The following is a 14,849-nucleotide window of genomic DNA, read 5'->3' on the forward strand; positions in this document are numbered from 1 at the left end:
AACAGAGGGCAGACTTCCCCTTTGGCGTTAGTTGTGCTGTTGACTTGATCCCAGGGAATGTACTGCAGGCCCAGGCCAAGGCTCACAGTGCTGCAAGTGTTTTGATTGGTAAGTGCTTTTCCACATTTTGTCAAGTGAGACATGGTACAATCGTCAATATGTCTTTAAATAATAGTACAAGAACAATCCTTGTACATTTTAATGATGTTGGAATAATTTATTCACTTGGCAGTCATCCTAACTCAGTGTAATACAATGACATTGTTTTACAATAAATATAATATTTAAATAACACATTTCACATTGAAGGTACAATAACAATGTGTGCTATGGCTGGATAAAAAGTGATTTGGATAGTTATTATACCATCAAGACACTAAACAGACTCAGTAGTAAAGTGGAATGTGTGTATGTTTTGAGAAGAGGGTGTGTGCTGTGTGAAAGAGGCACACGGGGGTGCATTTACTCTGAAGTGTCCTTTCCTAGTCTCTCCCCTTCATCTGGACTTGTGTGTGAACGGGTTAGGTGAGGATATAGACCAGTTCTTTTAGATTGGTATGAAGGGAAGGACATGAGGAGAGAGCCACTTTCGACTGTTAATGGATCCAGGATTCAGAAGAACAAGGCGTCACTCAATTGTACTCCAATTCTGTCCTAAGATCTCAGAAGAGAAGTTAGTTTGGCCCATTGGTCCTGATCCTATTTGAGTGTCTTTGATGTAGGAAGTGGCAATGAGGACTGGGCGGAGCTCTCCATTTGGTGGCCTGCCATTGGTGTACACACCAATCGAAAGGTCAGAGGGCATGGCAGATGGTGTGTCAGCAGGCTGGGACCATCTCCATGGAATCACTGTTGCTGGCCATCCTCTGCCTCAGGTGGTTGGCAAAGTCTACCTGTGTCTGAGAGAGCACTTTGTTTATGATGGTCTTTGGGATCCAACCCTGTGAGGGAAAGAGACAGGGTGAAACAGGGAGAGAGAACACGATGAAAAACAGTTTCTAAGGGCTAGATTCAATCAGATTTGCGCTACCTGACTCCCGCATCGCTGTTGTTTTGACGGTGTCAGAGGTGGAACTGCGTTAGAGCTGTGAAATTCACAAGCGGCTTCCGGTGTTATACCTATCGTGGACATTGGCAGGGTTGGGGAGTTACATGTAATCTATGTAAAAACGGTAACTGTAATCAGTTACGTAACCAGCGAAAATATTGTAATCCGATTACAGATACTTTGGAAAAACTAGATGATTACTTCTTGGATTACTTTTAAATTCAGAAAGGATGTTTGCGAAAAAGATACATTATGTCACATTTCTGGTTTCTCATTGACATTCAATTCCGCATTGAAAAAATTTGTACATTTTACTTTGTTCCACCTGAGTGAGTCTGACCACGTCAGAGACCACTATGATGACACCAAATGTGTTTGATGGATCCTTTATGTCTTCTTCTAATGCCTCTTAAGGGGAAAGTAATCCAAAAGTAACTGAAAGTAATCAGATTACATCACTGAGTTTTGGTAATCCAAAAGTGACGTTACTGATTAATTTTGGACAGGTAACTAGTAATGGATTACATTTACAAAGTAGCCTACCCAACCCTGGCCATTGGCTGCATGGAGTCACATTAGTATAAATCCCATGCAGCCATGTTTAAATTTGAACACTGGAATGTGTGATGTAATCTACACCTCGATTAGGCCAATAGAAATCCTCATTATTTTGATTTTCAATTTGAGTGTCATTATTTCTATATAGCCTACACTTTCTCATTCTGAACTTCTAGCACAAGTGGAACGGGAGTGGCTTTGTGAGAATGACCACACAAGCATCCGCTCACCGATTTGACAACTCCAACGCAGTTCCACCTCTGACATATCACCTAAATAAAAACAATGATCTGTGATGCAGATACAGGTTATCGCGGGTTAACGCTGAACTGATTGAATCTAGGCCTAAGTGTTGTCAATACAACCATTATCAACCATCAAAGTTAGTCAGTGATTGTGATAAAAGGACAAACAGTATCTATGAAGCAATACGTTCCAGAAAGGATTTGAAGAAAATGCTTCTAGCAGAGGGAAAAAGTTAACCAGAGAGTTATTATTTTGTATTATAATTTTTTTGGTTTTACTTTATTTAACCAGGCAAGTCAGTTAAGAACAAATTCTTATTTACAATGACGGCCTACCAAAACGCAAAAGGCCTCCTGCGGGGACGGGGGCTGGGATAAAAAATAAAAAATAAAATACAAATATAGGACAAAACACACATCACAACAAGAGAGACACCACAACACTACTATTATTATTATTATTACTACATAAAGAGAGACCTAAGACAACAACATAGCATGGCAGCAACACATGACAACACAGCATGGTAGCAACACAACATGACAACAACATGGTAGCAACACAACATGGCAGCAGCACAACATGGTAGCAGCACAAAACATGGTACAAACATTATTGGGCACAGACAACAGCACAAAGGGCAAGAAGGTAGAGACAACAATACATCACGCGAAGCAGCCACAATTGTCAGTAAGACAGTAAGAATAGTTGTATCTGTCTAGCCCTAGTGATGAGATGCAGGGTAATGGCCTTCTTACCTTTAAATCTATGCTTAATAACCAGGTGAACTTGGTCTTGTTTGGATCATCGGCACTGGGCCGCATCACTATACATGTTGGTCCATTCTCCGCCCTGACAAAGTCAACAATACGGTGTAGAAAATCAATGTTAGTGTATGTTGGAGTCCAAAACAATATTTAAAATATTATGTTTGTTAGTGATTTATAGCCATCCATCCATCTTTCTGTCCATCCCTTGAGTATATGAACAAGCCTACCTGACAACACCCCTCTGTTCGGGCATGGTGGGGTGCTGAGTGGACATGCCAGCCAGGAAGCACGTGGACCCCCGGCGCTTGGCACAGCGAACACTAACGAAGTCCCGTGGCCCCACCACGTTACCAGGCGTGGGTCCAGACACCTCATGGGTCACCATGGTCTCCTGACCTATCTTCTGGAGAATCTAGAGGGCGGAGGAGAGGGGGGAAAAAGGAGGAAGAGAGAGAGAGAGAAAGATAAAGAGAAAGGGAAGGAGAAAAAGAGAGGAGAGAGTCAAAAACCTACACTGAACAAAAAATGTAACTCAACATGTAAAGTGTTGGTCCCATGTTTCATGAGCAGAAATACAATATCTCAGAAATGTTCCATATGCACAAAAAGCTTATTTCTCTCATATTTTGTGCACAAATTTGTTTACATCCCTGTTAGTGAGCTTTTCTCATTTGCCAAGTTAATCCATCCACCTGACAAGTGTGGAATATCAAGAAGCTGATTAAACAGCATGATCATTATACAGGTGCACCTTGTGCTTGGGACGATAAAAGGCCACTCTAAAATGTGCAGTTTTGTCACACAACACAATGCCACAGATGTCTCAAGTTTTGAGGGAGTGTGCAATTGGCATGCTGACCGCAGGAATGTCCACCAGAGCTGTTGCCAGAGAATTGAATGTTAATTTCTCTACCATACGCCACCTCCAACATCGTTTTGTAGAATTTGGCAGTACTTCCAACCGGCCTCACAACCGCAGACCGCGTATATGGCGTCGTGTGGGCGAGCGGTTTACTGATGTCAACGTTGTGAACAGAGTGCCCCATGGTGGCGGTGGGGTTATGCTAGGGGCAGGCATAAGCTACGGACAACGAACACAATTGCATTTTATCGATGGCAATTTGAATGCACAGAGATACCGTGACGCGATCCTGAGGCCCATTGTCATGCCATTCATCCGCCGCCATCACCTCATGTTTCAGCATGATATTGCACGGCCCCATGTTGCAAGGATCTGTACACAATTCCTGGAAGCTGAAGATTTCCCAGTTCTTCCATGGCCTGCATACTCACCATACATGTCACCCATTGAGCATGTTTGGGATGCTCTGGATCGACATGTACGACAGCATGTTCCAGTTCCCGACAATACCCAGCAACTTCACACAGACATTGAAGAGGAGTGGGACAACATTCCACAGGCTACAATCAACAGCCTAATCAACTCTATGTGAAGTAGATGTGTCGCTTCTGCCTGAGGCAAATGGTGGTACACCAGATACTGACTGGTTTTCAGATCCACGCCCCTACTTTTTTTTAAAGGTATCTGTGACCAACAGATGCATATCTGTATTCCCAGTCATGTGAAATCCATAGATTAGGGCCTAATGAATATATTTCAATTGACTGATTTCCTTATATTAATTGTAACTCGGTAAAATCTTTGAAATTGTTCCATGTTGCGTTTATATATTTTTTTTTCAATGAGAGAATGCACATTTGGACTCTTACACTGAACAAAACAACCCAAAGTATGAGACTTCTTCTAGTCACTTCATGCAATCAATGTATCTTGTTGCATTGTATTATGTATTGTTGTTGCCATTAAGCAGACACTTTTAATCCAAAGCAATTTACAGTGTAGTGTTAATAAAAATGGTTAAAAAATGTTGATTGTCTCACCTTGACCTCTTTGACATTGGGGTTCCAGTCTCCCATCTGCTCCATGTTGCCCACCAGCTCCCCATAAAGGTTATCAGAGCGCTGGTCCAACAGCACCTCCAGCTTAAACACCTTCCCCACGTCAGGTAACACCTTACTCTGCACCTTGTCTCCATTTGCCTGGGATCATGGGACCATGGAATTACAACTCATAGAACTGACATTTGCAAGAATTTAAACAACAACCTTGATATCGAAGTTCAAAAGAGATATATACTGTAGGTCTGTAATTGCTACATTGAGAAGGTGAAGAAGGGAATCTGTGTGCCAGCTGTCTTTGCGTACTCTATCTCTATACTCACAGCAATGATCTCAGTGGTCCATCCGTCCTGATCGCCGAGGATGCTGATAGACTTCTGCAGCGCCTCCTCTCCTTGCTTCACATACGACACCTCCGCCTCATTAAAGCCCTGCTCCTCCTCGATCCGCAAGCCTGGATCACAGCAAGACAGAGAAACAACATTATCACTAAAGTTAGACAACACATTTTTTTTCAATTTGGGTGGACCAGAGACCATATTAGGGTATACTGTATGTGAATGAGAGAAAAAAAAACAAGTAAGATGTGTGTTTTGAGTGAGTGGATTGTGAGGACTGACTGAGCAGTGAGCTCCTGCGGCGAACATGGCTGATCCAGTTGCGAGGGTTAGGGCCTGCTAGCATGTTCAACTCATGGTGAATGGCCACCATTGCATTCTTCCTCAAACCTGGGACAAGGAGAATGGGAGAAAGAGAAGACAGCTCTAGTACCATCAAAACGTCTATTATTGTTATAGCAAATTATTCCATAAATTTTTAACACAGGGCCACTTGGCCGTGTAACACTAGCAGTCATTCAAATACTCTTTCACTAACCTGTCATGTTCCTCATATGTCGGTAGGAGATGCCAGCGCACAGTTTGAAAGTTGCAGGCAACATTTTGTATCAATTTAGTGTCTAGTTTTGTTTCTGAGTGAAATAGAGAATGCTAAAATATAAAATATATAACAGAAAAGACCTGTGTAGATTGTCGATTTTGTTCTAGGTGTTTTAAAGAGAGAATTAGAGAATACTAAAAACTGAAAAACAGAGAGGACCAGTATGATTGGGTTGTCGAGGGGAGTTTTGATTCTGTCTGTGGGAGTTGCCGTATGTGTGTCTATATAAGCTCAGAGCAAGGCCATGATGCTGTCACCTCGGAGATAAACATGCACGTCATCCCACCATTCTAACGACACTGTGGTCAAGGATACCTCTCGGACACGCTGAGCATGTCTCCAGGCTCCAGTAAACATCATGTCAGATAACATGCAGTGCTCAGGCCCACTGCACTACACACACAAACGCACACACACACGGGCCAGGAAACGTGAGGTTGTACACATTCCAATGAGCAGACATGAGACAGAATACACTCTGTGATAAGACGATAAGGAGTCCCTCAGACAGACAGACAGCTAGACAGACACATGTAGTGTAGTAGGACCAGTGATAGTCACATCCGCTCACACTCCCAAGTTGCCTGGCTACCCAGGCTCCTTGCCTCGGCCAAACGCTACGCCACGCCCACGGCATTAGTTTATTCTCCGACACTTCACCGAATGCGAACACATTCGGGTCCAGAACGATGGGTTGGGCCAGAGCCAGAACACACGTGGTAAAGTGCCCGTTTGAAAATTCGTCATTGGCTTTGATACTCTGATTGGTTAGAGACGATCCAAACGCTGATGACTTTGTTTTGTACAACGCCCCTGGTGCCCCTCGTCACCACAAACGACTTCAATGATGGCAGTCTCAGACTAAAGTATGTAGTGAACGACAGAGCAGTGGAAGAATTTAGTGTGAGTCGTGAGACTAACTCCCAAGGTTAGCTGAATGTTTGCTGGACAGAATATTCTGCCTCCAAACTGTGTTGAAACCACCTGTAGTGTCGGTATGATCCCATCTTTAACAATATGACCCAAGCAGAGGGATGTTCTGAAACTGGACATCAGTGGAGGCTGGTGGGAGGAGCTATAGGAGGATGGGCTCATTGTAATGGCTGGAATGGTATCAATGGAATGGAGTCAAACATGTTGTTTCCATGTGTTTGATATCGTTCCATTTATTCCAGGTGGCTCTATCCACACACAGTACATAGTATCTAGGATCAGACTGCACCATCCCAATTCTCACTGTCTTCTTTTATTTCTCTATTTTCTTTATCTCTGCACTGTTGGGAAAGGCCGTAGGTAAGTATTTCACTGTTAGTCTACACCTGTTGTTTACGAAGCATGTGACAAATAAAATGTGATTTGAATCGAATGTGTCAGTCAGACAGCCACTCACAAAGTATTGACTACAATCACTGTCCATGGTGCTGAAATTGTGACATGTCTTTGCGGCTGCATGCCAATCGAATCGATTATAGGCTTTCTGTGGTGCCAGGACATGTATAGCTTTGCTTTAGCTAATGGATAAATGTTTATTGGTAGGCCTATTTGGTCGTAATTATCTCATGTTAGCCTAACATTTCAGGAAGCTATACATAGTGTTGCAATGCTGCCATTTTTAGACTGCTGGCTGGTGGCAATAATGTAATTACTTGTTCAGTAATAAAAATTTGAAATTCAAACATAGCAAATTATTTTTGTTTTTGTTTTTATGCAACAGCATACTAATCAGCTACAAATAGTTTTTTTTGAATATACTGTACAACTGTCCTGTATAGGCTACTTGAACCTCCAAGACCTCACGCTCTCTCCCAGCTTGGATGATAAGTTGTTGTGCATAAAACCAGTCTATTAATGCCAAATAATACGGTCAGTCCCCCTCAAAACACTAGCTTACTAGGGATTGTTTCATTATGCAGTGTACTATCTATAGCTATATACCGTATTATCTTCTATTTATAAACTTTATAAAAATTACACATCAAATAGCTTAACAATGATGAAGAAAGTAGTCGGCTTGAGGATACATTTAGACACTATTTATTGTTGAACTCAGCGGGTTTTGTATGGCTAATAGCCTGCACAAATGGGCTGCAATATTCAAGGTCCATTTTATTAAACCAAATTCAATCCAACTTGAGACTCCCCTGATCTCAAAGTCCTCCTTTCTTGTGTGTAAATGTTTTCACCACGGTCTGTTGGTCCAGGTTGTGGGCCCGGCTGTTTTCTATACTGAGTGTTGCCAATCCAGACATCCAGACAGTCTTTCCTGAGACATTGTGCATTAAATGTCCATTAAACTGCACACAATTTAAACGTAGTCTTGAATGGTAAGGGACTGTTAGGGGGGGGGGGTTCCCTAAAGAACTGTTGTTGTCACGCCCTGGCTCTGGGGACACTTGTATGTTGAGCCAGGGTGTGCATTTCATTTGTTTATCTTGTATGTGTATTTCTATGTTGGCCTGAGTGGCTCCCAATCAGAGGCAACGAGTGTCAGCTGTCGTTGGTTGTCTCTGATTGGGAGCCATATTTAAACTGTCTGTTTCCCATTTGTGTTTGTGGGATCTTGTTTCAAGTCTGTTTATGTTAGACCGTGAACTGTCACGTATCGTTTGTTGTTTTGATCGTGTCTCTAATTAAAGAGTATGTTTGCCTGCAACGCTGCGCCTTGGTCCTCATCTCTGTTTGACGATCGTGACAGAAGATCCCACCTCGACTGGATCAAGCAGCGTGACGAGGAGAGAGGATGGACTTGGGAGGAGATGAGTGCGAGTCTGGCAAGAGGGATGGAGGCCTTGGCCACGGGTAGGAGTGAAGCCCATAAATTTTTTAGGGGGGGGGCTAACGCCGTGGACGACGGGGCAGCAGGAGGCCGCCAGGTTACGGGAGTCACTGGTCACCAGGGGGAAGGAGGATGTAGAGGCACGGCGAGAGGTACTGGCGTGTGTTGCCAGTCCGGTCCGGCCTGTTCCTGATCCCCACGTAGGGCCAGTGGTGTGTGTTCCCAGTACGGTCCGGCCTGTTCCTGCCACTCGCACCAAGTCAGTGGGGCGCTCGCAGCCCGGCACGGCCCGTTCCTGCTCCCCCGCACCAAGTCAGTGGTGCGCTTCGTCAGCCCGGTCCGGCCCGCTCCTGCTCCCCGCACCAAGTCAGTGGTGCGTTTCGTCAGCCCGGCGCGGCCCGTTCCTGCTCCCCGCACCAAGTCAGTGGTGCGCGTCGTCAGCCCGGTCCGGCCCATTCCTGCTCCCCGCACCAAGTCAGTGGTGTGTTTCGTCAGCCCAGCTTGGCCCGTTCCTGCTCCCCGCACCAAGTCAGTGGTGCGCCGTCAGCCCGGCACGGCCCGTTTCCTGCTCCCCGCACCAAGTCAGTGGTGCGCTCGTCAGCCCGGTCCGGCCCGCTCCTGCTCCCCGCACCAAGTCAGTGGTGCGTTTCGTCAGCCCGGCGCGGCCCGCTCCTGCTCCCCACACCAAGCCAGTGGTGTGCGTCGTCAGTCCGGCACGGCCCGTGCCTGTTCCACCGGTGGCTGGTCCGGCACCGGTCAGATGCTTCACGCCGGAGCTAGAGCAATCCGCTCCACCAGTGTGCAGTCCAGCTCCGGCCAGCGGGGCCAGACCGGACCAGGGGTACTTTGGGGGGTTGGAGAGGGAGCGGGATCAGGCCCGAGCCGGATCCGCCGCCTAAGCGGAGTGCCCACCCGGTCCCTCCCCTGTGGTGTTTGGTGGGCGCGGTCGGAGTCCGCGCCTTTAGGGGGGGGTACTGTCACGCCCTGGCTCTGGGGACACTTGTATGTTGAGCCAGGGTGTGCATTTCATTTGTTTATCTAGTATGTGTATTTCTATGTTGGCCTGAGTGGCTCCCAATCAGAGGCAACGAGTGTCAGCTGTCGTTGGTTGTCTCTGATTGGGAGCCATATTTAAACGGTCTGTTTCCCATTTGTGTTTGTGGGATCTTGTTTCAAGTCTGTTTATGTTAGACCGTGAACTGTCACGTATCGTTTGTTGTTTTGATCGTGTCTCTAATTAAAGAGTATGTTTGCCTGCAACGCTGCGCCTTGGTCCTCATCTCTGTTTGACGATCGTGACAGTTGTCCACTAAGAGACAGATCGAAATTTACTGGGGAGGAGGTGCAGGTCCAACTCAAGGTGTCATAGAAAAAACAATGCATTCCCCTCCCCAACGTAAAACATATTTTCACATGACCCTCCCCTTGTACTGTAAAATAAATCCCCCCTCCCCCCTCATAGAATTCATGCAAAATAACGTTTACATTTACATTACATTTTAGTCATTTAGCAGACGCTCATCCAGAGCGACTTACAGTTAGTGAGTGTTTACAACCACAAATAACAATAACTGTAGCGACCCTGTCTTTATAAACATGGATATCAACTTTGCCACTTCAGCATGCTTTTCTGGCAGAGCACAGTCAATGCCACACAGGGCTATGGGCCAGAAGGTTGAGGGTTTGCCGACCACCACGGACTAGCTCACTCTCCCTGCCTGTTTCATTACACTATAATCAGAGCCGCTGCAGACAATGATCAGCTAGGAGGAAATCAGATTTCTTTTTTTTATGGCATATTTATAAATTATATAAAATATATGCAACATATTTTCCGCCAACAGGTTTCTGTGCCAATGCACCACACAGCCAATAAACAAAGTATACCAACTTTGGGCACTTCAATATCATGGTTTGCGTTTTCAACCCCACAATAAATAGACTGTGTCAATCTCAACTAACAGAACATACATCCCCACTACCTTGTAGACTTACCCAGTATAGAAGGCTTGGCTTGACAATCTCCGAATGTCATTAAACTTTTTGGTGTTTTGTAACAGATGTCTCTTTCCATTCATCAATTGGCCTCTATACAGTTTGGATTGAATGATTGATTTTATTTGTCAGTTAATAAAATACACACAGTACCAGTCAAAAGTTTGGACACACCTACTCATTCAAGGGTTTTTCTTTATTTTTACTATTCTCTACAATGTAGAATAATAGTGAAAACATCAAAACTATGAAATAACACATATGGAATCATGTAGTAACCAAAAAAGAGTTAAACAAATCAAAATATATTTTATATTTGAGATTCTTCAAAGTAGCCACCCTTTGCCTTGATGATAGCTTTGCACACTCTTGGCATTCTCTCAACCAGCTTCATGAGGTAGTCACCTTGAATGCATTTCAATTAACAGGTGTGCATTCTTTAAAGTTAATTTGTGGAATTTCTTTCCTTCTTAATACATTTGTGCCAATCAGTTGTGTTGTGACAAGGTAGGGGGGGTATACAGAAGATAGCCCTATTTGGCAAAAGACCAAGTCCATATTATGCCAAGAACAGATCAAATAAGCAAAGAGAAATGACAGTCCATTATTACTTTAAAACATGAAGTACAGTCTAACCGGAAAATGTCAACAACTTTGAAAGTTTCTTCAAGTGCAGTCGCAAAAACCATCTAGCGCTATGATGAAACTGGCTCTCATGAAGACCACAAGAAAGGAAGACCCAGAGTTACCTCTGCTGCAGAGGAAAAGTTCAATAGAGTTAACTGCACCTCAGATTGCAGTCCAAATAAATACAACATGACAGGTAAGATTTAAATTTACCGGACATTTGAGGAATTTAATGGACATCCATATGCATTCTTATCCAACCTGGCGCAGCCAGCGCTATCAATATACGAGGGATGTTGGCCAAATCAGCAACATTTACGTCTCCTTAAAAACAACCTATAACAAATTACAAAAACACTTTTCCTTGTGTTTCGATGTGTAGCATATGCAAAACTTTATAGCCAATATTTGTTTTTTGGCTGAAACAATCATTGTCCACCTCACGGTTCACCTGTCAGAGATTTAAGCACTAAATGCATCAGGGCATTGAATGCATAGGACTAGGCTTAGGTGTCCACTGCATGATATTAATATTTTAATAAATATATATATATATATATGCCTATATAAAGGAAGAGAAGCTTAGGCCTATCCCCAGAGATATAGAGATATGCCGGTGGCATGCTACGACACCAACATGCATTTCTTTATGTCAGATGGCTATCACGTCTGCTGTACAGATATAGACGTACAGAAGGAGGGTAATTTGTAAATTTTCAATCCGAATATTTTGTATTTTATATTGTTAGTTTATAGGAGTAACTCTGGTAGGCCTGAAACAGTTTTCCTCACCTCAAGTTCAACTGTTGGAGTCAATTGGAGCGCCGGGGTGCACTACCTTCATATCATAGGCCTGCAGTAGCTAAAGCATAATAATAGCTGAAACACTATACCAAACCTTCTCAAACGTTTCTAAACTTTATTAGGGTAATATGAAAAGTAAGTCAAGCAATTGTTTATAGGAAAAAATACGAGCAGAAGAGCAAATGTAAACCAGAGAAAAAATGCACTACCAGTCCCCAGAGCTTCATATACAGTAAATCTATTTTGTAACGTGTTGAGGCTGGCAATAAGGAGAATGAGAGTAATTAAAGATGTTGCAGAACTGCTGTACTTGAAGCACCACTCCCTTCTGCCCAGTTTCCCTGATGTTGCTACAGCAATCAAGCTGTTTTTACCATCTCTGTAACTGTCACTTCTGCGGAGAGATCGTTTTCTAAACTAAAACTCATAAAGAACTACCTAAGAAGCATTAGGCTCTTGGTCAAATATGTGCTTTTGAACACCTGAGTAAGCTGCACTCCTGGCACTGGCGCCGCAGCCTGGTCTTATAGACTAGACATAACATAGTAAACGTAAAACCTGGGATCCTCAAATTAGTATTGTACAGTATGTTACATTTGGTATGGTTACATATGGTTACTGGATGGGTGGGTGTATAACGCAAACATTTAGCAACGCAAAGGTTGCAAGTTCGAATCTCATCATGGAAAACTTTAGCATTTTAGCTAATTAGTAACTTTTAAACTGCTTAATACTTTTTAGCTACTTTGCATGTTAGCTAACCAGTTCCCTAAGCCTAACCTTAACCCTTTTAGCTAACCACTCCCCTAACTCTAACCCTTTAATCTAACTCCTAAACGTAACCCTAACCTTAACCCTAATCCCTAATCCTAACCCCAAGGCTAGTAGACATTAGCCAGCTAGCTAACATTAGCCACCTAGCTAGAACTCGTAAGATCCTACGTTTTGCAGATTCGTAACATATTCTACATTTTGCAAATTCGTGACATATCATACGAATTGTAATTCGTAACATATCATACGAAATGGGTGAAGGACATCCACAAATTAATATATACCATATTAGAGATACTAATTAGAGTGTCTCGGATTTATGTACAGAATAATACGAAATGCTCTGAGTCCAGGTTGGGCGCAGTGTTAACCTTGATCACAGCATTTTTTCACCAATATCCCCTTGTACTTTTGAATCAGTTACATTTTTTCTTTTTCAAGGCCTGAGGCACTTTTTCAGTCACATTCCTGAAGCCCAAGAAACAAACACTTAGCTTCCTAGTACAAATGGAAATTAAAAAAGTTTATGAATGACTTTTTAGAGGACAGGCTCATGTGCCCCCAGAGCTCGTTGGCCCCCTTGCCTTGCGGCGGCTGCAGGTTGTCCGGTACACCAGTGTGTCCAAATCATTTCAGTATCATGGCACAAAATGGACCAGTCAAATGTCCATGTCTGTGGGGTTGTGTCACGCTCTGGAAGGTGTCCAACCTCTTACTGTAGCTGTGCCTGTGGCTTGCTAAACCACTGACTGTCACTGTAATCACCAGGCAGTGGTAACAACATATTACTCAAGGGGTCTTCCACGCTTTCATAACCTTGCTTTCTGAATCCAACCAAAACCCAAATTATCTTACGACAATATTGCTCCAGTGACTAATGCGTCAAACCAGGCAGAGAAAGTCAACACTGTTCAAGACTATTGCAACAGTATCTGTGTCACTAGATCATAAGAGAACTAGCCATCTGAATTTAAACGTCAATGAAAAAGTCAGGTCATGTTCATATTTTAAATAATAAAATAAAACATCATAAATCATGGAGGGAAAGTGGCAACATTGATTTATACCTTGGGCCTTAGGGCTTTATCATGGGTGAGTTCTGATATATAAAATGGGAACACACAGAATCAGCATTATCTGGAAAGAATACAAAAAAACTAAGGCAACCTAATATGATGCAGATACACTTTAGTAAACTATTCCCCAAAATATATACAATTAGGAATAAATGAGCATATGAATATTAAAGCAGTTATGCAATGCGTTTTGACCAAACAGGTATTCCTCAGTTCTCTTACCGATATTATCTGGCCCATTCCTGGCCTCTATAGCAGCTATGCACACACCACCTCTACTGTAAGGACCATGCCTCTGACCAATATTATCACTAGTTACATACCGTGACCTCTCATGCCTTACTGCTTGATTAAACAATGATATAATACAAATATATGGTAGGGTTTCCTTTTATTATCCCCCCAATAGGAAATAGATAGAGTGGAAACCTGTCCAGTCCTCTCAACTGTGGTCTGTAGTAATCAGGGAAACAAAAGTCGAACATAATAGGCTTGTTTCAATGACCAAGAGTAAAGCTGCTCTGAGAATACAATAACTTTAATTTGGTCTCATAGACATGCAATAGTACTATTGTTCAGTGGCGATTTTAGCATGTAAATGTTGGTGGGCCAGCAAAGCCACTACACAACACTAGACAATACATGAATTGAACTATAAATGGTGACAAACGGTGCTCATAAACTGTTAGGGCCTACATAAAGCTGTCCCAATAGCAGAGCTTTCTTTTCAGCACCATGGAGTGAATCCTTACCACCGCTACACCTGGCTATCAGCGGAACCTTGTCTGGCAGCGAAACAGTTCATTCAGCCTCATTTACTGCCTTTTTTAAAAACATACAGTGGGGAGAACAAGTATTTGATACACTGCCAAATTTGCAGGTTTTCCTACTTACAAAGCATGTAGAGGTCTGTAATTTTTTATAATAGGTACACTTCAACTGTGAGAGACAGAATCTAAAACAAAAATCCAGAAAATCACATTGTATGATTTTTAAGTAATTAATTTGCATTTTACTGCAAGACATAAGTATTTGATCACCTACCAACCAGTAAGAATTCCGGCTCTCACAGACCTGTTAGTTTTTCTTTAAGAAGCCCTCCTGTTCTCCATTCATTACCTGTATTAACTGCACCTGTTTGAACTCGTTACCTGTATAAAAGACACCTGTCCACACACTCAATCAAACAGACTCCAACCTCTCCACAATGGCCAAGACCAGAGAGCTGTGTAAGGACATCAGGGATAAAATTGTAGACCTGCACAAGGCTGGGATGGGCTACAGGACAATAGGCAAGCAGCTTGGTGAGAAGGCAA

General features: G+C 43.1%; 1 protein-coding gene across 1 annotated transcript; it reads right to left on the minus strand.

Annotated features, from left to right (window-relative positions):
* Positions 1-235: 235 nt before the first annotated feature.
* On the minus strand, positions 236-5,598 carry LOC121583155 (steroidogenic acute regulatory protein, mitochondrial-like). The gene is made up of 7 exons (XM_041899359.1): positions 5,419-5,598; positions 5,163-5,270; positions 4,866-4,996; positions 4,525-4,683; positions 2,850-3,034; positions 2,611-2,704; positions 236-941 (listed from the first exon to the last, which is right to left on the minus strand). Exons 1-7 carry the CDS (start codon positions 5,480-5,482, stop codon positions 819-821), a joined length of 864 nt encoding a protein of 287 aa, XP_041755293.1. The 5' UTR covers positions 5,483-5,598; the 3' UTR covers positions 236-818.
* Positions 5,599-14,849: the final 9,251 nt, after the last annotated feature.

The sequence above is a fragment of the Coregonus clupeaformis genome, chromosome 18 (assembly GCF_020615455.1).
Source record: "Coregonus clupeaformis isolate EN_2021a chromosome 18, ASM2061545v1, whole genome shotgun sequence".
Taxonomy (NCBI): domain Eukaryota; kingdom Metazoa; phylum Chordata; class Actinopteri; order Salmoniformes; family Salmonidae; genus Coregonus; species Coregonus clupeaformis.

Coding starts and splice junctions, on each gene's coding strand:
- LOC121583155 (XM_041899359.1), bottom strand. CDS start 5,482: ATGTTGCCTGCAACTTTCAAACTGTGCGCTGGCATCTCCTACCGACAT. Junction 4,684..4,865: donor GGACCACTGAGATCATTGCT/GTGAGTATAGAG, acceptor CCATGATCCCAG/GCAAATGGAGACAAGGTGCA. Junction 2,705..2,849: donor GAACAGAGGGGTGTTGTCAG/GTAGGCTTGTTC, acceptor TGACTTTGTCAG/GGCGGAGAATGGACCAACAT.